General features: G+C 37.3%; 4 protein-coding genes across 6 annotated transcripts; 1 reads left to right on the forward strand and 3 right to left on the reverse strand.

Annotated features, from left to right (window-relative positions):
• Nucleotides 1–42: 42 nt before the first annotated feature.
• On the reverse strand, nt 43–3,685 carry LOC135145713 (uncharacterized). Of its 2 annotated transcripts, XM_064077848.1 has the most exons (21): nt 3,259–3,685; nt 2,942–3,047; nt 2,764–2,838; nt 2,552–2,695; nt 2,414–2,497; nt 2,272–2,352; nt 2,159–2,211; nt 2,035–2,104; nt 1,905–1,981; nt 1,776–1,852; nt 1,625–1,712; nt 1,458–1,566; nt 1,253–1,404; nt 1,092–1,176; nt 965–1,035; nt 803–899; nt 684–749; nt 595–629; nt 439–538; nt 294–380; nt 43–223 (listed from the first exon to the last, which is right to left on the reverse strand). In XM_064077848.1, the coding sequence occupies exons 1-21, from the start codon at nt 3,652–3,654 to the stop codon at nt 69–71; spliced, it is 2,208 nt and encodes a 735-aa protein (XP_063933918.1). In that variant the 5' UTR covers nt 3,655–3,685; the 3' UTR covers nt 43–68. The 2 variants fall into 2 exon arrangements, with proteins under 2 accessions (XP_063933918.1, XP_063933919.1); XM_064077849.1 differs by lacking the exons at nt 43–223; nt 294–380 and having other exon boundaries at nt 452–538; nt 684–803; nt 870–1,035.
• A 13,934-nt stretch (nt 3,686–17,619) lies between these two features.
• LOC135145717 (ras-related protein Rab-1A-like) lies at nt 17,620–18,893 on the reverse strand. Of its 2 annotated transcripts, none has more exons than XM_064077853.1 (7): nt 18,863–18,893; nt 18,687–18,759; nt 18,490–18,578; nt 18,336–18,415; nt 18,228–18,282; nt 17,958–18,130; nt 17,620–17,901 (listed from the first exon to the last, which is right to left on the reverse strand). In XM_064077853.1, exons 2-7 carry the CDS (start codon nt 18,698–18,700, stop codon nt 17,698–17,700), a joined length of 615 nt encoding a protein of 204 aa, XP_063933923.1. In that variant the 5' UTR covers nt 18,701–18,759; nt 18,863–18,893; the 3' UTR covers nt 17,620–17,697. The 2 variants fall into 2 exon arrangements, with proteins under 2 accessions (XP_063933923.1, XP_063933922.1); XM_064077852.1 differs by having other exon boundaries at nt 18,828–18,879.
• Nucleotides 18,894–21,330: 2,437 nt separating this feature from the next.
• Nucleotides 21,331–24,299, forward strand: LOC135145724 (T-cell immunomodulatory protein-like). The gene is made up of 18 exons (XM_064077861.1): nt 21,331–21,403; nt 21,460–21,636; nt 21,694–21,855; nt 21,920–22,003; nt 22,051–22,123; nt 22,230–22,429; nt 22,488–22,535; nt 22,600–22,667; nt 22,723–22,812; nt 22,902–22,998; nt 23,060–23,127; nt 23,196–23,243; nt 23,302–23,382; nt 23,435–23,555; nt 23,612–23,826; nt 23,878–23,963; nt 24,051–24,168; nt 24,223–24,299. Exons 1-18 carry the CDS (start codon nt 21,331–21,333, stop codon nt 24,280–24,282), a joined length of 1,869 nt encoding a protein of 622 aa, XP_063933931.1. The 3' UTR covers nt 24,283–24,299.
• Nucleotides 24,300–24,330: 31 nt separating this feature from the next.
• LOC135145716 (uncharacterized) lies at nt 24,331–25,465 on the reverse strand. The gene is made up of 6 exons (XM_064077851.1): nt 25,397–25,465; nt 24,906–25,321; nt 24,784–24,855; nt 24,650–24,723; nt 24,503–24,554; nt 24,331–24,408 (listed from the first exon to the last, which is right to left on the reverse strand). Exons 1-6 carry the CDS (start codon nt 25,459–25,461, stop codon nt 24,353–24,355), a joined length of 735 nt encoding a protein of 244 aa, XP_063933921.1. The 5' UTR covers nt 25,462–25,465; the 3' UTR covers nt 24,331–24,352.
• Nucleotides 25,466–25,473: the final 8 nt, after the last annotated feature.

The raw sequence follows: 25,473 nt of genomic DNA on the forward strand, positions 1-25,473 counted from the left end.
AAAATTATGATCCCCTGACTTGTGAGGGATAACAAAATATTTATTAAGAAAAAATAAAATACTATGATTTAAATGCCTTCAGGAGATTTTGTCGTTAATGTGCTGGTTACACCCTGCCCTTCCTCGAGAACCGACTCTTTTAAACGGTCTAAAGCTGGCGGCGCCAAAGCAGAGTCGATGCTAAACAGGCTTTCCTCTATACTAAGGCCTCTGTTCTTCTTAACTGCCATGAACGAGTAACAACGTTCGTTTCAAAAACTGAAGATACAATGCGGTGCATATCTAGTCCTTACCCGGACGCCGCGAGAAAGCAATTTCCTTAGTACTAAAGCCGTAACGTTTGAGTTCTTCAATGAGGTAGCTTACTCTATTTGCATCACCTAAAAGCAAGGAAGAGTGGGTGGATAGGTAACGCTGAGCGCTTAATCAACCGGCTACCGGCAGAACTACACCCGCTAAGCATAATAGAAAGGATGATTGCGTCGGGCTCCAAGCCACTCGACTTCATGTTCTCGTATAACTCAAACATTTGACCCACCTTTGACTTTCAGGTAGACCAAAGCGATAAGACAGGCGTGATGAGTCAAAAGATACCGCAGCAAACTTAGCGCAGGCGTTCAGTAAAGTACCTACGAAGTGTAGAGTAGGTTTTTAAGCGCATAGAAGCTATAAAGAAAACTCACCGTAGGTGACACGATCCGGCCTGACGTCGGTGGGCAGAAGAGAGTTTTCGGAAAACTCGAATTGCTCTGTTAACAACAAGAGTACGAGAGAAAATAAGCAAGAGTGAGCACTGCCGGACCCTTGAAAAATAGAAGAGTCTTTTCCAGCTCCGAACGAATAGAGCAGACATTTAAAAGCATGTTAACGACAAACAGGTCGGGGCGGAAGCCGTGATCCTGCAAAAGGGGCCACCCGAGTCACTACCCCTGTCCCATTCGCCCCTCCAATCTCTAGAATAAACCTGCTTTAACGTGTTCAAGAACTCGAAAGCCTTCTCCAAACCAAAAGCCATGCCCTTCGCGTACAAGAGCCCTTTAGAGAGTCGAGCAATGAAAAGAATCGCATGGAGTTAAAAATGAAGACAATACCACTTAAAGTCACGTGATCTGGTTTGGTGGAGCCGTCCTTAAGCATCTGTTCGTAGCATTCCCATGCCGCGTCAAATCTCTTGATCTGTAAGCAGGTCGTGAGAAAAGGAACGCGGCGGCTGAAGCAAGGCAAGGTAAGGGCAAGGGTAAGGGTCGGTTACCCTCGCTGCAGAGAAGATCAGCAGGTTACAAGAGAGTGTGTCGAGCAGGCCATCAGCCTTCATCATTTCAAAAACTTTTTGTGTGTACTGAAAGCTCTGTTTCCTACCAACCGCCAGAAGCGAATGGTAATTGGTTCTGTCCAGCTTGTAACCTGCACCAACACAAATTGCGTTTTTCATAATATTCGCAACGAATATCCATAACCGTCGCGCAGCAACTCGAGAGATATGCGTTTAGCTTCTTCTAAATCTTCAGCAACATAGCAGCAGTAAAGCAGAGCCCTGTACACCGCTGGACTTCTTTTGTCTGTCAGCTGCAAGCCGCAGAGAATATGGTTATTAGCCATAAAGAAAAAAAGGAGGGCGAAGTACAGCATCGATTTCAGCAAGAATATTAAGTGCAAATTTGATATCGCCCGACCGAGCTACGGTGGCCAGGTATATTTCGTAGGTCCTCAAACTGTTGAGCACCGTACAAAGAAGCTATGAATAAACGAGCATGCGCTCAACAGGAAGGAAGCACCTCAGTTTCACGCCCCGCTGCTTCATAGTTTGGACGAGGTCAACAGCCTCTTTTAGATTGCCCTCTTCTTTTAAAACCTCCATGAAGGCGTCGTGTAAGCTAAAAGGGGACGGATCAACGCGAAACAACTTTTAGGTAGCAGGTGTAGTGAAGAGTGTCTGCAATGCCCAATGACTGCATCTCATTCAGCAACAGAAGTAGTTTCTCTAGCAAATGGATAAAAAGGTACTGAGTCAGTTCACCCTATAATAGACCTTACCTTTATCGTGAACGCCACAAGCCTCCATCAGCAAAGTGTAGGTTACAACGCTCGGTTTAACTCCAGACTTCTAAAGAATAATAGAAAGTTGACTTTCATAATTATATTTACAAAAACGACTGGCCTTCATGAAGTCAAACAGGAGGAGAGCGTCTTGAACGCGACCATTCCTGCAAACTGCACCATTACAAAACGCTAATAAAAAAGAGAAAAGAGGGAGCAGCCACGAGGAAAAACCTGCATTGAAGAACTGAGTCCAGAGGCTGGAGTCTGGTTTGACGCCTTGGTCTATAGCATCGTTCAGTATAGCCAACGCGCCTATCAGGTGTTCGTGTTACTGAACCGAAGCTACCAGCGCGGCCTTAAGCTAACTGTAGACCTTTCATATCTCCATATTGAACCAAAGCAACACAATAGGAGAACATGTGGCTTGTCAAAGGTTTCTTACCACGTAATTTAAGGCCTTTCTAATAAATATGAACCAGTGACGTGAAAGGTGTTTTTTTTATATTTCCACCTTCAAAGATTTTCTTGACTAGCTCTGGTGAACCCAACTCTCCGCAACGAATAATTGCGGGGTTTAAACAGAACAAGGGAGGTAGATTATCCAGCTGGAAGTACTGAAGCAGAGCAGTCGAGAGATCCGAAAGGCGAGTAACGGCTTATATATAAATGAACAAAAAGTACTCCGATTATAAAGAAATTTTAGCGAAAAGTTCTATTGGTTACCTTTAAAATAATTGAACCAGTCAATAAGTGGAGCCGTATCGTCATTTATAACGGTAATTGGATCCAAGCGCCTAACTATCAGAGAAATAGCCTTAGTATTATTAGAAATATCAATATTATTATTCTTTATTACTATTAATATTATTAGTATTTATCGACTACCGCTATTCTTACATACCCATCTTTTTTTCTTCATCCAATTGCAAATGAGAGGAGCCTTTAATAACTTCCACTAAAATTTCTTGATCTACGTTAAGTTTTTTTATAAAATCCAGTTCCAAGACCTGTTAAAGAAATATAATATATATGCTCTTAAAAAATGAATGCGAGAAGGAAAAAATACGATAAAATAAAACCAATGCCAATAAATAACTTACTTAAAATAAATACTAAACAAATAAGTTTTAAAACAAAAAAAGTATTATAACTTTCTTATCTAACCATGTTTTAGTTATAAAATAAAGTCAACATAAGATGTGTAAAAGAAAAGGTTACCTCTTTTAGAGGAATATAGGAATAAAAGCTACTTTTGTTCATTTTGGCAAGGTTAAGGTCACTAAAACTAAATTCAACATAAGTTTTAATATAATCCAGGGAACTGCTTCGCTCTCCGCTTATAGGTCTAAACTGAGAGTCAATTTCTATAGCTGAACGAAGAGAGTCTTCAACAGGTTTTATATTACAATTTAAAACGTTAGGCTTTTTCTTTTCTGATTCACTATCCTCACTTCCCTGTAAGGTTTTAGCAGGAGCCTCCAATTTTATTACTTCTTCATTCAAAGCTTTTCCCTCTAATTTGGTTTCAGTTATGTGTTTCTTGAAGACAGAGATCAAGGCTAGCTTTGGTGCTAACTTGGCAATCCGAGGAAAAAATAGTGTAGTAAGGGGCATTTACAGTGATGAAAAAGTAATTTTTAACGAAAAGAGCGAACTTCAAGAATAACTAGTAATGCGAGCCCATTAGTTTTTTCAGTGGCTAACTTTATAGTAACGCCTTGCTGAAGCACGCGTTTAAAGCGAGCTGATATATGTTGTGGATGGATTCCGTTAGTCTTGTTAAAAATGATTTGGTGACATTATATTAATTATTTTTAACTAATTATTAAAATTCAGCAAATTTTTTTTACAACTTAAAATGACCTATTTTTAGGGCTTTTAAAAAGGATAATTAATACTGATACCTGACATTCAAAAATGAGAGGCCTTATTTTACTTTTACCACCGAAGGTTATTGTAAATCTTTAATCAGGCAAACTTTTTAACCTTTCGTTTATACTGTTTAACACCTTATCTAATTTATGATTTAGTTTAAACGTCACTCATTTTTAAGCAACACCGGTTTTTGGAAAGTAAACGCTAGCTCGAGGGCTAGGTATTTTACTTGCAGAACGCGCCGTGGTTAGAAATTAGATATATGTAAACAATAAAAAGTTAAAAAAAATTAAATAAAATCTAAGCATTAATTTTTTATTTGGTATTAACTCCTTTTTAACATTTATTGAAACTCGTTATCAAATTATTATTAGTACAAGGATAGCAGCGCGACTTAAAGCTTATAATGAAACAATCATTTTAATTATTGAAATGAGGTTTAGCGAAGTCCCCAACGTTTAAGTTTGTACTAATATGAAACTAACATTTTTAACTCTTTATAAACAATAAATTTTTTAGTTAACTAATATTAAACAAGCGCAAGTAAACCATTAAATCCTACTACAAAGAGGTTTTAAAACCATTTTAACAGTATTAGGGAGTGTGTCTTTTAAAGTCAGAATGGGGACCCTTAACTTTAGGGGAAGTAAATCATTTATTATAGTGTGTCCTAACAGTTAAGAAGTATATGCAGGGAGTTTTTATTTTATTGAAAACATCAGGTTTATTACATTTGTGAAGATAAAAGGAACCTAAAAGCTCAAGTTATATAATTTTTAGCTCTAGACTGTTCATATTTATAACCACCCAAATTAGTTTCGTTCAAGAAGAACCCACTTTATTTCTCAATTATTCTTTTCTTAGAGAGATGGCCTAGCAAAAGGTAGGGTTAGTTTGCCTTTTAATTGGTTTAATAATGGGGTAAACTGTGTACCTCTATGAGCTGGCTTTTACTTTATTAGACATAGGGGAATATGGAACTATGAAAATCCGTTTAATTAATTTTTTATAATAATTAAGGCAGCTGCTCGGTAAGTTCGAGCGCAGACTGCTTAGTTAGGCTAATAATACAGAGTATTAGGTGAAGTTCGTATTTGGTTTTCGCCACCTATCGCATCAAGTTATATATACTATATGTGGAGAGGCATGTACAAACTATAAGTATGCTTCAAAGGGCATAACGGGGCCAACCGAAGCGTGTGCCTTCCCAGGGTTTGTATGTAAGTTCTTGCCTCTGGTGGTTTTGATGCTTACAAACACCAAAAAAGACAGTAGGTGCATTAATGAAAAAGAGCTAAGGTCGTTTTAAACTCAGGTCGTCGTGCAGCGTGTCATTATACACCAAGTAAGGTGAGCAGTCATTAGCCGCAGCTTAATTTGCTCTTTGATTCTCGTAAATTTAATGAAGATTTTCTTAAATTTGGCAGATGTGCTTGCAGAATATTTGTTGCCTAATTTGGATATCGTGCCCTATTGTGGTGGTGCATCCGACCTCTTTGGATTTGAATTTCGTTGTGTTTGTTTACTTTCTTCTTTTTTAGCTTTGTAGAAACACATTTCGCATTACTTATTACTAAATGGTCAGATGTTGGGCATCAAGTGTTTCAGTTGTCTGTAATTTGCATGACCGTAGATATAGTGTTCAGGAGGGATCGCACTGTTATTTTTTAACATCGTCATGTTTAAAGATAGTCTTAAGTGAGTAATTAGTATTATTGTGTGGTGTTTCGATAATGTTAAGGTCATTTTTCGTCGACCTTCTAATACTGTCTCCGTTGGTTAATGTTATTGTTACCGTTCGGTTATTAAAAGTGGGTGTGTATCCGCTTTCGTTTAGTTTGGCGGAAAAAGATGCTATTGACCATTAATACAAAACTTAGGTACATTAAAAAAAATTTATTATTGAAGTTAAATTATTTCAGCTGAGAGGAGGGGTCTATTACCGTAGTCGACAGCTCTACCGAAGTGCAAGGAAGCTGAAGCGGATCAGGCTTGAAAGAACTTCTCATTAAAGCCATGCTACATGATATTCTCTCGAGAATAATTAAATTAGCAGGAAAAACTCACCCCATTAAAGAACAACCCTATTGGGTTCGTTTTCATTACTTGTACTACTCACGAGAATTAAACCCATCACTTAGACTGCTAAAATCTACGCGTATACCTTTTTGCCTAAGTAGTAAAGTTAGATTTGGTAAAACTAGGAATCAAACCTAGTATGCATAAAGAAAGTTTTACAAAAACTCCTTAAACCGTTTATGTTACTTACCATTAAATGAAAGTTATATTTTAGCGTTCAAAAGAAGAGATGCAAAGGTTTTACTTTAGCATCACGAAAAACTAGCACCCTAGAAACGATAGCTAACTAGCTTGTTCTAGTAAGGTAAAGATATTTTTACCTTTCAGCCTTAGGGGAGACAACTTGCAATGTTGTTTCGTAGTCTAGTTTTCTCCCCTGCAACGCAACCTATGAAACCGATTCAAGGGTACAAGGAATTTTTTTGTAACTACGGGCACTGGATACTCTGTTAGCCCTCTACAAGGTATTAACGACGAATCTATGCTTACTCACCTTTTGAGTTAGTGCGCTATCGTCATACCTTCGACAGACAGCTGGTTGTCCGCAGTACTCTCTTTCTCCAGCCCTTCGCTCTGTACAAGCGGACACTCCACTTTCTGCAAATCCCCCACATTCGCGTCGCACTCTAGGCCGATGACGCCGCCATTTACGCGCCCCCTAAGAACCTTTACTATTACAACAACATCTACAACGCTACCTGGAAACATTTGCTAACTGGTGCGGGCAGTGAGGAGAGAGGAAAGGAAAGCAGTTCTCATTTTAAAAAGATCGTTACACTACTCACATCTAAACCCTGGAAGGTGTGCTGTCTAATAGGGCTCTTAGGCCAACTTATTTTTTGCGACTTGCAACCCATGCTCTTTATGCACTATTGTGAGAAAAATTTTTATACTGGATCTGCAGAATAATTTAATTAAAAACCTTCGTCGACTGCACTCCTGCAGACGCAACAAAACAAGCATCGTCAAATTAGGGTTTAATCATTGTACACAAAAGGTATATCCCGAAGAGACATCTCAAACACAAGCAAAAGCCAGCACTTTTTGTAGAGATCAGAGTCGATAACGGCCCAGCAGTCATTAACTATGAACTTATCGACGGCTTAATCAAATTGTCGCCCTCAGTGCCACCACGCCAAAAGACTGTTATCAGTACATGATCAGTGAGCCATGCATTCAAACACTAAGCAACATGACAAGAAGCACCTCAAACCAGCAAGGCTGGGTCTTCAATACTGGGATGAAGCAATGACAGATGCAATTTTTATAACAAACACACCCACAAACGATGAAAACCTAACCCCCAGCCAAATATTTGTAATTAAAGAGAGAAATATTAATCACTATAAACTCCTTGGATGTAAGGTTTTGATCATTAACCCAGAACACAAAACCAAATCATTACTGATGTGATGCCCTATATACCTTATAGCACAGCAGATGAATATAGAATCCTTAACCTAAAGACAGGAAAAAGATAATTAAATCAAGAAACATAGCATGCTTTGGACGTATATCCCTTAAAATATAAAATAAAGACGATACTATGGAATAACATAAAAAAAAAATTGGTAAAATATAAACGGCCTATGCACTTATTAATTAAATCCTCATAAACCCTTTGTTAATGACCCTATTATATGACCGCCTGTGCAGCATACGAAACAGGGAAAAGAAGAAGTACAGATTGAAAACAACGAGAAAAGCATAAAGAAAAACATAGATCAAACAACAGATACTACGACCCCAAATAAAGTACAAAGTGGTGAGGAGGAAGAAAACAATATACGGCATATTAAAAGAAAATCATTTGCAGCAAACAAGCACATGTGACAATAGCCACTTCACTACTCCATCGCAGGATATCTAAGAGGATAAGATCCCTAGAACTAAAAGCAAAAGCATCCAGAAAAGTTTGACCAAAACTAAGGACATTCGAATTAGAGGAATTCACAATAACAAACCCGAAAACGGTTGACGAAGACACAACTCAAGGACATCTAAATCATGACACTAAACAACTACACCTAAATAACGCCAAATTTACCATACAACACCAACTATGGCAAACAACTAAAACTATACGAAGAGCCAACTGTCCTTGAACAAGAAAAAACCCGAAATATTATCACAGTTCAAAATAATAAACAACCTAAGCAAGAAGAGTGATTATTAGTCATCGAAGATATAAATCACAATAAAGCCTTAGACACACTCACATAGAAAACTAAAGAAGAATTACTCACCACCATCAACACTAAAAATCAAGACACACAAGACCCAGACATAAACCTATACAAAGAAAAAAATTGAATACTGGTTATCGAATATGTTAACCAAATAAAGTACAAGAAAGGAAACGAGTTAGAATAGAAGAACCTACCATAGGCGATGAACTCGAGATGATAGTTGAAACTAGTATAAAATCCTCTCTATTAACTACAATGAAGCCTTGATGGAGCTTGATCAGGAAGACCACGAACAGGCGGCCATTTCTGGATTTAACTCAATTATTAGTCACAAAGGGGTTGCAATCATTGGCACTGTGAACTACCAGAAGGCGCTAACGGACTATCAACTACATGGAAATTACGCATAAAACATAACAAAAGATATAAAGGAGGACTAAATGCGAGGGGATATAAGCAAGGAATGGGCGTGAACTGTCACAAAACCAAATCTCCTGTTCTCGACAAAAGTACTCTCCGAACCTTAATAGCCTTGACCCGACTAAAGAAGTTAGATATACACACAACTGATATTACCACTGCCTTCCTCCACGTGAAATTGGAAAAGCCCATTACATTCGAGGTCCCCAAGACATGCGCCTAATAAGGAAACTTGGATCCGCATCAAAGAAGACTGTTCAATGAACATTATAATAAGAAAGAAAACTGCGTGGTAAGGGTAAATGTTGCAAGTTACGTGCTTAAAGAGTCAGCAAGACTATTTTTCCGCCATAGTACCTCAAGTTCATTAAAATATGGGTAGTCTCTCATAGACAACTGTGTTTTCCACTATGGAACAAGGGACAAATTTCAGGAATTTATGTAGATGACTGTTATGTTCTTGGCAACGAAAAACACATCATGAATAAGCTAAGAAAAGATTGGAAAGTAGTAACTTCTAATTGCGTTGAAAGGGTTTTAGGCTTTGGAATTGAACAAGAAAGTGGGAGAATCTCTACCAACCAAATAGACCTAATCTCAAAATTATGATAAATTAACGGGACCACAGTGATAATAAAATAAAGACACCCCTGCAAAACTCTCTCAAGCTGGAACCTCCATCAACACACTGCACAAATAAAGAATATGCTAGACTAATTGGAAGCCTACAATACATAACATTACACCCCTCCGGATATCTCATTTTCAACTTCGCAATTAGACAATTCTACATAATAACGACGTATCACATCTAAAAAAAAATTAGCTCGACGTGTATCCGCCTACTCCCTAATATACAAAAAAGGAGTAATAATGACAACTTTTTAGAAATAAGATGCTATTCGGTTTCTTCATGGGCTGGTACCTACGATAAACGTACTACCATGGAATTTATTATTACGATCAATTATTAGTTTCATGGAACTCTAACGTGGACAGATGCAAAATACACAAGTCGACATGCGAAGCTATATACGTGGCACGAGCAAGAGCATCACAGAAATTAAAGCACTAGAAAACTTTATAAATGAAATGCATCCTCAACAGAAAACAAATATCTCCATCTTTACCGACAACGAGCTAGTGTGCAACATAATCAAAGGTGATGCTCTTAACAAGAGGCTAGGTCGTGTGGATATAGTCCACCATTACGTTAAAGAAGAACTAAAAATCTCAAACCATAAGGTTTTATTCACTCCGTCCTCTAACAGCATCGCAGATAGAATGACTAAAAGTTATCTCATCAAAAACGACAATACACCCATAGTCAACTACTGAACACTAACTATTAACAAGCACGTAATAATAAAGTATGATAAAATAAAAATTTTATTCGACGCAATACACAGACTAAAATTCTTCTTTATTTAATTTTGTATTATAGATAACGGAATACGTTAATATTGCGAAAGGATCCTAATCTTACTTAGATCCGAATTATAAAAAAAATCTGATCTAACATCTCACGACATGTACGCTAGGGCCAGAGTATTATTATAGATATAAAAAAAAAATAAAAAAATAATTGAGCAAGGAACTGCTCCTCTAATGGTTTTAATGGCTAAATTAGGGGGAATGCGGTTAATTATAGTTCAAGGTTTAATTGATAGTACGGATTTATAAAATTTTGTACCATTTGACTTAAATAGCCATCTGGCAAATAACTGCGTGCGTTCTACTGGTATTCCTGGGGCACCTAACTTCTCTCAGTAAGGATGCCTAGTATTTTATGGGTGTAAGCTTACTTGCTTAATTTCCTGAATATGTTTAAAGGGTCTATCACAGAGGCAGGAAAGATATAATGGCCCCTTTTACCTGGGTTGGAGAAGTTAAGTCAGGAAGTAAATGTATCACAAGTGAGCTAATGTGATATCATTTGTGTAATGTACGGTTTTATCCCTTTAGCTAAGGAGCTAGCATAATGAAGAATCTTGACCAACACTATACTGAATTGAATCCTTCTCAGTATTATTGCACTGTATAGGCTTGACTCGATTCAAACCGTCTATCGATGAACGCAATCGTCATTGTAAAAAGATAAATTTTAAATTACGCCTTTTTCACCGTGCGTAATAGACCTAGCTAGACCTAACTAGCTACTCCTTTCCATGCATCAACGGTTACGACCGTGATCCACCAGGGATTGATTTAAAATACTCTTGGTAGGAGTCTAGCAATTACGCAGTAATTCAAGTGAATCGAGAAAGGATCTGATTAACTAAAAAATTTTTCTAACATTATTAGTCGTCAGTATCCATATTTACCTGAAATAGTCAAGATTGTCGGTAATTTAAGAGGTACTACTAGTGAAATGGGAGGTAAATTCCTTTGTTTAACTGTGCTGTTAAGTACTGCTTCTTTCGACCCAAGCTTTTGATTCACGCTGTCTAGTCCATAGCCCCCTGGCACCTTTCATAGGTGAGTTTTACTTATTGGGACTAGGAATGGCATGAGTTAGGGGTTAGTCCCTCTCCGTAGTGGTTAGTTGCGGAGAAAGGCTTCGGACATACTGGGTTATCTTCATAGAGAATTAGTAGAATTGTATCTTGATGCTACCTGTACGTAAAAAATTTTATTAATTTATTATCTTGATGCTATCCTGTACGTAAATCCTTTAATATTTGGTATCTTGATGCTTACCTGTACGGAGCATCTTTTCTTCGCGCGCTCTGAAGGGCACTCTCGGATTATAGAGAACTTAGTAATTGTGCTAGCTTCACAGTAATACATGTCTCTAGTCTTGTGCTATTAACTTTCTAGGTCTATGCTTAGTACTGTGCTATTCAGTTGGTTTAATACCTTGATGAAACAAATTTGGCCAAAAGAGTGCTTACTGCTCCTATGGTATTATCTTAAGTTCTCTATAATAGTACATCCTCCAGTGTACTAATTAGTGGCATAAAAAAGTGGTTTATTGTTGTTAATAAGCCCTTAATGGAGCCCCTAGAGTACCGCGCTCCGGACGGCACTCTTGAGTTAGAGTTCGAGTTTTAGAGTCATGCTTTTCTATGACCCCCTGCACGGCTCCTTTCTCTTTATCTTGATGCTTACATGGACAGACCGTCGTTTAAACTCGTTAGAAAGTGGTGGGATATATGTATCTTTTTAAAGTACCCTTAGAGACTTTCGCGTTGAGCAGTGCTCTGTTCTCCTTTTTTTGGGTAATGATACTGTTTTGGTCTTAATAAAGGACATTTTAAAAAATCAAGGACTCTAAAAAGCATGTATAAGAGATACGAGCTTGGTCGCTCGTGTCGATGCTCACCTTGTTTATCTATCTTACTTAGTGCGGTATGCGCTCGGTATCCTAGGCTATCGTCGCGATGTAGGCTTTGCGCTATCATTTAAAGATCCACTCTTGACGACTGTGTAGGTGCTGCACAAAGTGTAGTGCGGTGCTGATGGCTCATAACGCATGAGCGTCGCGATTGACAGTACCCTCTTTATGGAAATTAGGATTATGGTTGATCACCAGATCCGTCGTAAAGCGCACGTAAAAATCGTGCCTTTAGTCAAAACTCAGCAGTCCTGCTTCGAGTTAATGCTCACCAAATAGCATGGAGTTGTCTTGATCTACAAATCAAGGATAGTGAATATGTTTGTCTTGCTCTGGTTAAAAATATCAAGATTATCTCTTATCCAAAAGAGTTCTCAAGTTGCTTTACGCACGGCTGGAAACAGTTGCATTTAAAAATGGGAAAAACTTGAGCAAACACCTTACCTATGGAAGGTTCTAGCTAACCCTTGATCGTTTAGGTGTGTTATGCCTACAATTTCACTGTGGCCAGGTTACTCGAGAGTCAAGTTGTGACTGTTTTGAGACTCACGCCGGTGGTCGATCACCTGGTGGTGGTGCTGCTTATATTTTTTTTTTACTGCCTGCGCCTTAATCTATGATCTTCCTACATTGCTCCCCCAGCTTGGGCCTTTCTGGAGGCAAGGGCTAAGTACCTGGAATACAGATAACTTAGCAAAGGCGATTAGTTGCGGACGAAAGCTAGGTTATCGTTGGTTCTTGAAATGAGTGATACGCGAACAGCACTATTAGTGCCTTCAGGATGTTAATGCACTAGTTGTAAACTGGTTCTATTATATTAACGCTAAGCTATATCTTCATATTGTAGCTAAGTGATTAGCCTTTGCTTGGTATACGAGCATAGCTCGTTGTGGCGTGCGAAAGGGTGCTTACTTCTCATTTAGTACGCATTGTTGGTATAGTACATGAAGTACACCAATACAATGGTGCGATTTAGCAGTATATACTATATTGAGCCCGAAGCTGTCCACTCCACGAAGCGCAAAAATTGTTGTGTCGTCGGGTTACCCTTTCGAGATCCGAACTGAAATCCCGGAAGCGCAGTATTTGTTTGTATTAACTCTTTTAATCGGCATAGCAGAACAGATTATATATATTTTACCCATTGCTTAAATTAGGCTACTTGAACGATTTTGCTAGGCTCTGGTGAAGCACGCGGAGTCTTAGGTAGCAATACAACAGTGACTAGTGGCTATTTAAAAACGTTTTGAGAATCAGTCAAGGGGCATTGCAGGAGTTTGTAAAACAAGAGAAGTGCTTAACCGCCACAGGCGGCAATCTTTCAGCATTTCTTTGGTAATGCCGTCGGGGCTGGGTGCTCCCCATTGCGAGACCGCAGAGATTATAATAGCGATCTCACAAGCTGTCGCTCGGTTTAACCTGTCCATTGTTAGCAGTTAACGGGGGCCGCGATTTCTTATCTTCGTCCCCTAAGGTAGCCCAAGCTAGAGGAATACACTGAGCTTCAAGGTGGTCGGCAAGGAGCATCGTCTTATTATAGTCGCTTTCAGACATAATCACGAAGCTATTAAGCGGTGAAATTGATGGCGGCGGTTTTTTAATTCGTTTAACTAAGTTCCAAAAAGATGGTCTTCCTACGTTAGCTGCTACAGAACGTCCCGCAATCTGGCCTCCCTGCAACTATCATGAAAAGCGGTCAACTCTTGTCTAAGGCATCTGTGAAGGCTGTAGAGCATTAGTTTGTCAACGGTGTTTTGTGTAGTGACTAGGCGTATTAACCGGTGGCGTTGACGAATGTCCTATAAAACGGCTATATCGAGTATGTCCAAAGTTCCTGTTTTTGATATGTGCGTCCGAAGTTGAGGAGCCAGCACTCCCGTTTGATTTTTCAATGCAGTTGGAATAGCCACGGAGAATGGCGGGCATGCGACGTTAACTTAATTTATTCTATCCAGGTCACTTATTAGTAGCTGCCGGTCGGGAGGTTTGTAGACCAATACAAGTCGGCGCAAACTACTCGAGATACGTATTACGTAAATATTAATTTAGAGCATTGAAAATAAAGACAAATTATATAATAATTTCAAAACTAGAAAAAGAATATAAACAAGAGATTTAGAGTAAAGTAACGGTAAGTACTATATAAAACGCCTTAGTACAAAAACAAAATCAACGCTAAAAACGTACTAATAGAACGGATATACGTGAATAAACACAAAAACGACCATACACAGTTACCTCACTTATACCAAAACTTCCAATCAAAATTAACCAAAAAACAAAAAACGCTCTTACAAAAATAACGCATTTGAAGCAAATAAGTTACATAAAAACAGTATATACTATTCAGTAAATAACATTAAACAAATTGACAACAAAATATTAGCAAAGTGAATAAAGTTGAAAATATTTTATAGGAAAACAAAACCCATAACAGAAAAAATCTATAACATCCGATGAGCGAATCTCACTTTTTCTGAACTAATTAAAGATGCATAAAGACCATAAACAGCGAACAAATTAAAACCAAAAAAAAAGAAAAATATACTACAAATGATATTATTCAGAGGGATAAAACTTCGACAAGCATAAAAATAACAGCATTCTATAAGATATAGACAAATCTAAGTTTTTTTGTAGGGGTAAGTACATAGACTAATATATCAATCAATCGACAGTTGATCAACATAGTAGTCATGCTGACTTTTTTCTCCGCTTTTTTATAGATTAAACTGGACAATAAAATATATATATATATATTTAACTGAGCTAAAACAGAAGAGTAAAGGTTAAAAGTAAGACAGGACCTAACTGTAACAAAAAAGTAGTTTTTTAAGATATTAATCACTTGGTTATCTTTAATGTTCTTTAGGAGTGCTTCTCTAGATACTAAAAAAAAAAAATTAATAACCGCTTCATATTGTGTTTCTTTTTTTTACGAAAAAGTAAACGACTTTCTATGTTTATTTGTGTTGCTACGTTAAAACTACCACTGTCAGAGTAGTATTTAAATGTAGAAAAAAAATTTTTAAGACCAAAAATTAAATTTGTATTCCCGACTTTTAATATTTACTTAGTCTTTATAGTAAATTAACAATCAAAATTTACTGAAGTTAGCTATCAACGAGATTCTATTGAGTATTAAGCAGAAATTTTGTCAGGTTAGAGTTTGCAGTTATAAATTTATAGGTAAATAGAATTTTAAGTAGAATTTACCCTTACTTACCAAAGTAGGCCTTAATATGATTGTAATAAATATTATTTTCAATTATAGAGTATATAAAATAATCATTTGTAGCAACAGAGGAGTTTTAGGGGAACTTGGATAATCAGACACTGCCACCACTGTTAACTTAAGGGACGATACCAAAAGACAAATCTCCTCGGCAAAGTATGTAAATGTGCGGGAGACCGCTTTACATTAAAGTGCAGCTAACCGAGATACTGCCGCTTCTTCTAAATCTATATAAAAGAATGTAAATTTTACCTTAGAATTGCTTAAAATAAAGTTAAAAACATAACAAAATCCTAACAGTTCTTAAAAGAACTAGAGATAAAGTTCCCATCAAATTTCAACGAACGGAGTTTTGTAAGTGGATGTTAACATAGGCGATTAATGTGTAATTAATTAGCAAATGATAACGAGCCTAAAATAAAATTAAAAAAAGAATTTAAAAGCACACCCCTACTGCCTTCATTTTCGACTATTAGTAAACTGATCACCTACTTTATTTAATAAAATTTCTAAGCGAAAAAGTAACAACCTTAATGTAGAAGTGGTGAAACGGCTAGAATTTGCCCACACAAGCTTTGAGATTGTTCTTATTTCCGAGAGGCACTCGAAGAAACGAGTTTAGCCTTTATGTAATTTTAAAATGTTCAGCACTCCAATATAAAGCAGAAAAAGGATGTGGGTGGCATTCACTGTGGTATGACCGAAACCTAAATTAGAAATAAAGTAAGTCGAGGCTCCCTGCCGTAGGAGAAAAGCTGAGCGTTAAAGAGGTATTATTTTATCTCTGCTTGGGGGGTTGTACACCTAACTACCAGACCAGAAAAAAATGCGAGTTGGCACCGACGAGAACCGAACCGATGACCTTGAGCTTGCACGACTAAGCCCCAACCACTTAACTACAGCGAGAACTGACACTTCCAGCTAATAAATTACGTATACAACTTATGTAAGATTTGACTGGCAGTAATGCTGGTCGGTGTTTCAGGAGATTTAAGGGCAGCCACTCCGGATGGGAAATTTGTAATTTTTCACCACTTTCGGCTAGAATGCGGTAGTTCCGAAGGCATAAGTCTTGGTACCCTTAAAAATGAAAAAAATAAAACATCTAATTATTTATTTCGGTAACATTTATTTCACCGTTTCATTATAATGTGATGTGTTTCAAAATTATACGGCGTGAAAGTAGAAAAGCCCTATACCCAAATTAAACTATTTTCTCTTGTGCTGGCCCAAAATCGTCTTTCCGGCGCGTGAGGTGGAAAAGCTTAAACCGTGAGGGCGAAGATGGATTCTAAACGATCTTTAACAATTTCAAGCCATATGCCGTTTCTCTCAAGATGGGTCCGTTTTAACAGGATGCGCCTTTAAATTTTGTATATGCGGTCGCTAAACACAATTTATACAAATATGCAATAAATAATCGGGGTTACCTAACTAATCATCTGGGGATCTAAACTTGCTATAAGTTGGCCTATATGAATATATAGACAATTTTTTTTTAATTGGCTTCTTTTACTACAGATCTACAAGGTTTTCAAAATAGACATGCCCACCTTCAATAAAAATGACCGCAAACCACGTAGTAATCTGACTTAAATAAGTTTATTACATTGATTGCGTGGGAGCAGTAGAGCCAAAAAGCTTCTATTAATTTGCGGTAGTACATGAACATATAATTATTACGCACTTATATTCTTTTTAACTGAACTTTAATTATTCTCGTAATAGGTTACCAGCCTTCTAAAAGTACAGCAACTCAACTTCAAGTGGCAAAGACAGCGTGTTCGCTCAATATCCGAAAAATATAAATGACTAAGCTTAGAAGGTATACGTATATCAAACAATTATGGGGCATTACGGGGGCGGCGGTCTCGCGTGCTACACGGTTTTATAACAGTTACCTCGCTTCGTAGCAATTCTTAAAAATATATTCTCGTGACTTTGAGTTTTTAAGTTAAATAATTAACTAAGTAATGAATATACCTAATATTTTGTAGGCATGAAAGTAGATATATAGGTTATTATTAAATTGTTTTATATTATCTTTTTTATATATCTGTCTTATATTACCTTATCACTTTCTTTTTAAGTTGTTCTGGTTCATTTAAATATTTAATACGTACATTAAAAGGGATTTTATAAACGAAATGCCGTAAGGAGTACACGACGCACGCGTCAGAAGGTTAAAGTAAGTAAAAGCTGTAGCGACACGAACAGTGCCACTGAACTACGTAGTTTACTTTAAGACTTCTGGAGACCAAAACTTGTTTAGCTTTTTCAATATAAGCCATTGTTTAAAAAAAATTTCCTTAGCTTGCTAATTTTTCCAAATGTTTATCGCCTACTATTTAGGCGTTTGTAACAACTCCCAGACGTGTAGTTGTACTTCTAAACTATTAAGATAATTAAAAATATATAACCAAAGTATACTGACGTGTATTTATTTGAAGGGTTTTCACTCTTTTTAACACAAAAGCAGTATATTTTATAAAACTCTATGACTTTTCTATAGCAAAGAGGGATTAACAGCTGCATTCACTGGAATTCGGATTAAGCTGCTTTGTGGAATCAAACTGCAAAGGCTCGTTCTTCTGATTTCTTAAGTTTTCAGGGGGACCGAGTCTGTTCTTTATTTCCCGTGCCATTGTAGTGAAGACTTCGTTAAGGTTAGTAGCAGTCTTGGCAGACGTTTCCATAAAGGTGATGTTTAACTTATCGGCGCAATCCTAGAAAGAAAGACCCTTCAAGATTGCGCTCTAATAAAAAAAAATCAAAAGAATACTTTGGCCGTTTCGTAGTCGACTACTTTCTTAGAAGTGAGATCATTTTTGGTGCCAATGAGAAGCTTGTTCACATTTTCATTGGCATACCTGTTAATTTCTTTCAACCAAGTGTGCACATTGTCGAAAGAAGTCTGGTCTGTCACGTCGTATACTATAATAATGCCATGAGCCCCTACATGTGAAGATAACTTAAAATGAGAATTTGTTTACGAGAATCCTCAAGGATCTCACAAAAAAGAAAGTAAACACAGTCTTGAAGAGAAACGGACCTCGATAATAAGAGGAGGTAATAGTTCTAAACCTTTCTTGCCCAGCAGTGTCCCACTAAATATTAGAAATAGTTTAGAGCAAGACACACTCTAAAAGAGATAAGGTACTATTTGCAATTTAATAGTTTTCCCGTCAAGAACGATAGTTTTTATCTTAAAATCTACTCCAATGGTAGAAATGTAGGTCTCTTAAGTTTATAATAAACATAATAATAATAAATAGAAGATTTACAGCAAACAAGTAATCAAAATAAATTTCTACCAGAGTAAGTGTCATCGGCAAAACGAAGCAACAAGCAAGATTTTCCAACACCAGAATCACCAATCAACAAGAGTTTAAAAAGGAAATCACTTTAAAATAAGATATGAGTTAGAAAGCAAACTTCTTCATCTGAAAATAGTAAAAGAGTTCAGTAGAATATTTGTATTTTATTTTATATAACCGATAAAAATGCTTACTATTCTGGGTTCATACTTCCTAAGTAGTAAAACAACGGAATTCTTTGGAGAGGGTAGCGTACTTTTGATGGTCCTTTTATGGTGATAAAAAATATAATTAAAACAACATTACGTAAGGAGGCTCTGGCATAAGTAATGTACACTCAAAAAAATTTTAAAAGGTTTGCAGAAAGCACCCGACTATGCCTCCCTTGCGCACAAAATAAGCAGAGGGAAAACGGTATAGCGACCGGTTGATAAACTGAAAGGTTTGCTAATCTTGCGCAACTTCTGTTTAAAATAATATTTAAATAGGCCAAATTTGTGTTATTTGGTAAGGATCAATTCTGAATCAATTTTGTAATGATCTCATTCAAATCTGAGCTTCAGTTCGAGGGCTAGATATAAAAGCAAAATATGATAATGCCCCGCTTATTTACCACTATGTAACTTAAAACTGGTTCTTTGTTTTACTTAATTAAAGTGAATAAAAGTTTAATTAACTGCTCTATACTTCTTTTAGTATTGTTCTCTTTGAGCACCTCAACCGGTAATTTAAGTAGTTTAACATACTATCTACCAATTGGAGCTTAACATAATTAGTTCCCAAAGCACTAACTGTTTTAATATATTGAGAGCACACAGCGAAGTTAGAGTTAATTAGGTTAAATACATAAATCATAAGGCTAAGATTGAAGGTTGGCGTCAAAGCTCAGAGATTAATGGCACGGTTTCATTAACATTAGTAAAGATCTCATCGGTTCTATCCTTTTGCCGTTTTTTTTCTTCCAAGTTTATTTCTTTCTATTACAAGTTTGTTGGTGTGGACATAAAACTCTCACTCCTTAATTCAATCTGCTACCATTAATAAGTCAGCTGCTTTTTATAATTAAGACAATTTCGCGAGTAGTTTTGAACTTAACCTCAACTGTTATTATAGTCAGTATAGCTTGCGTTCTTAATAAGTTAAGGTGTTCAGATTCTTACATAGAAAGAGTTGGAGGAAGAAGTTGCCAACGTTTTAGTTTTCGAAAATAACCATGCTTTTAGATACAAAATGACAATGGTCGGAAAAATAAAAGTTAATAGGAATAATAAAGAAATTTAAAAAATTTCGGAAACCGAGAACAATACTTGAATTTTTTTGCAGGTAAACCTTTAGTGCTTATGGTTTTCTATGTAGTGGAAACACAACACTCAGACAATGCAGCAGCGGAAGTTGAGAATAGCAAGTCTCATATAAACTTGTCTTACAATGAAACCAAAGGAGGCGAGTGTATACAATTTAAAACGTTCCACTCGAAGGTGACTGCCTTCGACATTTTACACTCAAGTTGATATTGTTGCGATAAATCTTACACATGTTTAAAAAAAAATTTAAAAATTTAAAAAAATGGAAAAAGCAAATTAATAACAAAGGAATTTATTTTTGCGAGCACTAGGAATGGGTTTTATCAAACCCCAAATTGAATTCTGTGCACAAAGTACACTGTCTTCTTAAGAATGTAACTGTGGAGAAAGGTATTTTATGGAGAAGGCTAACGACCGCACCTGCACCACCATCCCATGTACGAACTCAGTGCACGTCGACTAAAAGGTGTTTCATTTGCTGTTAAATTTGTGAGCCCACAATATCCAAACTTAACAGCGATCGTCTGTACTCGCTGTAAAAGAGTGAGTGTGAGAAGTATTCCAAGAAAGTTTACGTGTGCGACAACTCCTAGAAGGGAAGACACAGGAGAAGCAGAATAATTTTTATCAGCTTTGTATTGTGTTTACAATTTTGGCAAAATAAACTTTTTTTAACTAATGTTACGACTCTTTATGTATTTAGAGTAAACTGAGTTCATTTTCTAATTGTATATTAAAAAAAACACACTCTTTAATATTTGTCTTGTGGATAATTTCTGTCACCTTTAATCAGTGTGACAAGTAGCGTGGCCCTACGATAGTTAAACTAAGGGGCGTGGGGTTTAATAATTTTTACCTAGGTGACTCTCGATGTGGGTAATATTTCCCCGTAGTAAATTGGTTGTCGCTTTGTACGTCACATTACAAGAGGTCAGGAGTTGTAACTTGGCTACTTAGTATTAAAGGGCAATTAATTTGATAACAATATTTCGCACTTTTTCTTAAGCCCTCATTTAAAAAAATCTGACTTCTCAACTTACGGCGTTAAAGGAGCATTTTCTAAACGAAAAGGGATATTATAAAGTCAACTTCTTATTGTTTAATTTTACTTCTACAAAGTAACTGTGTTAGTATCTTACACAGACTTCCTGCATTAAGCCTAAAATATGCTAACTGATTAACTTTTATTTATATTTTAGTGGTTAAAATTTAATTAAATTAATTTTTTAGTGGGTTATTTAATAATTTAAAGTCATAGAGATTATAACGCGCTGCCTAATTTTTTCATCATAGTAGAAACTAGTATATAGAACTTTTTAGTCTAGTATCCCAACCCAGTATTCATGAAATGAGAGACGCGTTTTAACTCGGCACACCGCACATAGGTGGAAGCTCAAAAACTGGAGGAGCTTATTAAATAATTTGTTCACCTTTAGCCTTTTTAGGGGGCCGGGTCATTTGCAACCCCCGCCACATTTTAGGAAATCTAAAATCCGACCTTTTATTTTAGTCTCTCAAGTTTCTCGGTTTCCTTATGTTGCTGAGATTTCATTTCAAGTTTCTGCTTTTCATTACAGTGTATAAAAGTACACTCCCTGGGCAAGGAGGTATAGTCTTGTTACTATACAGTAATCGTCAACGCTTTTTTATTTATTATTTTTAGTTTATATAGAAGATTTAACGAATAAAGTTGATTTATCTTCTTATCAAGGCCAACTTATGGCCTTTGGCGATATAAATTCTGATTCTACTACGGACCTTGTAATTTCAACTGACACTGAAGTTCAAGTATTGTTAGCAGATCCAAAAGGGTTTTTTACTTTGCAAAATAGCTATTCAGGTCATTACCTTAACTGAGACTTAAATTTTCAAAACTGCTGTTAACTATTTTTTTTAGTTAACATCTCGGAGTACGACACTGAAGCTGTAAAAATTGTCAATGTTGCACCTGCTGATTATAATCTCGACGGTTTAGTTGACCTTGCAGTCATGTACATCAGGAAGAACAACGCTTCACTAATTTATGTTTGGCTTTTTACTAACAAAGGCCACGCTTTTGGTTTGAATTTACGTTAGCTACACTTATATCCTTTCTTTCTTTACTTTGCTTTCTATTAAGATAGAATCTTCCGGTCAATTGGGTGCTGAATTTACGTCTCAATTGTGCGTGTTGGATGTTAACGGCGATTCCATTCCCGATTTTTTTAGTTGCTAACTTTATTAAATTCTTTTTATGTATTATAAACCTATTTAGCTGAAAGTCCAGGAGCTCTTGGTCGTAATTTTTACATTACACATCTCGTTAACGGAAGTATCGCACACAAACTGTTAGGGCTACTATTAGAAGCTGCTAACTTTCTATTTTTTTCTTTATATTGTCGATTTCGTTATACTTGACTGAGTTATGGTTATTTTGTTATGTCCATTAATCAGGGAAAAACAGGAAAGTATAGATAAAGTAATGGTTCCCCATTCGAATTCCTTTATAGATTTAGACGGTGACTGCTTGGCAGGTTGTGTAGGATTCCTGATACACGTTTCTATAGAATTTTATTTAAAATTCTCGAGCCTACTTTCTACCAGATTTGTTTGTCACCTCGGCGGATCCGGTCACTGGTCTTCCCCAAATAGAGGTGTGGCTCAACAATCACCGTCAATTTAAACGCTATAAGAAAGAAAATCTCCTTCTAGACCCCGAGGTTTTGAGGCACATGGGCATTTTTTCCTTTGGGGACTTTGGTATGGGTTCTGATCCACTCGGAAGGGAAGCCCGTCTTCACGATATATCCTCCTACTTATAAAGACGGCGATGGGCATATGGACATGATCGCACCTTTTTGTCAACGAGCCTCTGGGGAAGAGAAGTGCGCGGTTTGCTTGCGCTGTAACTCCTTGATTAAGTTTTTTTACATACACTCGAACCCAGAATAGCTCGATATATATTTTTTTCAATGTTCCAAAAGACAAGAAACCGTCTGAGTTGTGCAAGCCGCGAGAATTTTACTTTTCAATGGAGGTTTCCTGATCCATACAACTTACATTATATTTATTAAAGCACCCGTTGGTTTGTAATCTGCAGCAATTTATCTTTAATATCTACTTCAGGAGTCCCTCCATATACCACTGGAAGACTCCCGTGGGGCACTGCTGTCCTTTTTCTACGAAAGAGACATGCCTAACCTACCCTTGCGCGTGGCCATCGGTTCCTATATATATGACTTTCTTGGCGAGACGGCCCCCACTGATATAAACGTACTCGCTAGGCGATTACGACGCTGACGGATATCCGGACTTGCTTATCGTGGTGAGGGATAGCAGTGGACGGCGACAGGTATTTTCTCTTGGACTTGGCCCTTTTCTCTCTGGCATCGTTTATATATTGCAAATCCTTAATCTAAGGTTGCCCTGTTAAGAAATGAGATACGCCAGGCACCAGAGCGGCAGGGGGTGAGTCGAACGGCAAGGCAGTTTGTAGCCGTTTCATAGCCTCGTTTTTCTATACAAGGGCATGAGAATGATTGAGAGCGAGACGCTGGCAAGTATTGAAAATCCGCTCTATGCCACCTTCTTCGACATCTTCGAAAAGGTAGCCAAGTTTATGCTTTGTTCAACACCGAGTCTCACTAGCTTCCGTGCAGGGACGCCTTGATATACTTGTGGCGTGCGGTAAGTGGGATATGGACAGCAAGACAACGCGGGTTTTCACTAAAGCCTTTACGTTTCGCGATATCTCGGACTCGTTTTTTGTGAAAACGATCGGTTTGCTTTGCTCGCGCCCGACTAATGCGGATATTGTCACCTAACGGGAAGGGCAGTAATGAGCAGGCCGAAATCTGCAAGCCCTGTCGTCGGGGCCTTCTTAGCAGCGCAGTTTGTGGACATCCACGGAAATCGCGTGACCAGAGTTGGCTCTTTCATGCCGAGCGCCTGCTACTACTCTTTAGGGACGCCATACGTCGTTGTCGGGCTCGGACGAACCACCAATTACATCGACTCTTTAAGTGTGACGGTTCCATTTTCCTCCAATAATGTCTACCATTTCTGTTGTATCGCTTGTGTTTTTTCTAACACGTACTGATAGCTGAGGCTCAACCACCACGAGTTTCCTGCAGTCATTCCCAACTCTCAACTTATTATTTTTCCCCAATCAACAAATGATCCGCCAAGGTTCTTAACTACTAAACACTGTTATCGCTATCGTACTACTGGGCTGGCTGTGTAACACCGCTTACAAGTTTATTACTACTGGTGCAGATGGACCATTAAGATATATTTGCTCCCGCGGAGGGTTGTTCTCTGGGTGGCGGTAGCAGCGCTCTGTTCATGCGCTGTATTGGCCACGATCGTCGCAACTTTCCATCTCTTGGAGAAGGTCGAGTATTGCAGTACCCTTTCCTACCCAGTCTCACAGTTGACGTTATTGCAGAGCGAAGACGAAAAGGAAAAAAGAAAAATGAGGCATCTGTTTAACTATCGCGCATTATAAGGCGATAGAAAAAATCAAGCGAATTCATAGCTTCTCTCGTCCCATTCCGTCTTTTGCTCGAGACCTCTTCTTAAGAAAAAGGCCAGAAAGACCACCATGCCTTTGTCTTGCTGGCCTCCCCCTTCTCTAAATTTATTAAGTTTATATTAAAGTTATTAATAACCACCGAGAAGACAACTTTTATATAAATTTCATTCACGGAAGGAAGCTTTAAAAATACCTTGTACGACTGGGTTTTTGAAAAAGAAGCCCGGAGCGCCTGAATTGCTCATCTAAATAAAATTTAATATATAAAAAACAACTTCCGTGACGCAATAAAGGCACTCTTTTCACAGGTCAATTTTTAAAATAAAGTAAAACTATATACTTCGGTTCTTTTTTCTTCGCGCGTAAACTCACCATCTGAATTTTGTTTTTCAATAACTTCAACTATTTTATTGCCTGTTATTTAGCATTATGTAATAATTATAACTCGGTGCATACAACAAATGCAAATAAAACCGCTCTGTGTGACTATTCTTTTTTCATAACTGCCGTTTATCACTTTAAACTCTAAAGGACCGCGAATGTTCTCTAACAAAAAAATACATATCAAAAATTATTTACTAGTCATGCTACCTTACCATCAACCCCAGCAGAATTTCTTATTAAATTTTTGAGACACAGAAATTCATTTCTAGTGCCTGCTATACCACCAAGTTCTGCAAACATGTCTTCAAAAGCACGAAAAAAGGGAAATATAAAATCTTGACTGCTTGCAGGTAACTCAAAAACTTTAGAATTGGGAATATCTCGTCCAGTGTTACTTGGGCGTTCAAAGTCAAAATAAACTACGTTCATATTACGTAAAAAATCCTTTTCCGGCGCACTTTCAATGAGGATCTCGTTTCTTAATGTTTTTGGGTTATTTTCCTTTTCAACTACAAGGCCTGGAATATTTGAGGGCCTATCGTCTGCACCATTTTCGTTTATGCCCTTTAAGACACGCTCTCGAAGAGTTAAAGGCTTTGAAAAGTTTTTCGGTCCATTGTCCTTATTTCTGGTAAAACGAAAAGAAACACAGTTACTAAGTGGTAATTATATATATAATATACATATATTATATAATTCGGACTTTACAAAGTTTTCTCTATCGTAAAAAAAAAGTTCGTTCAGAAGGTCAAACACACTCCCAACCATAACGCCTTCACA

The sequence above is a fragment of the Zophobas morio genome, unplaced genomic scaffold (assembly GCF_036711695.1).
Source record: "Zophobas morio isolate AGI-343-1 ecotype UQ-CSIRO unplaced genomic scaffold, CSIRO_AGI_Zmor_V1 ptg000178l, whole genome shotgun sequence".
Taxonomy (NCBI): domain Eukaryota; kingdom Metazoa; phylum Arthropoda; class Insecta; order Coleoptera; family Tenebrionidae; genus Zophobas; species Zophobas morio.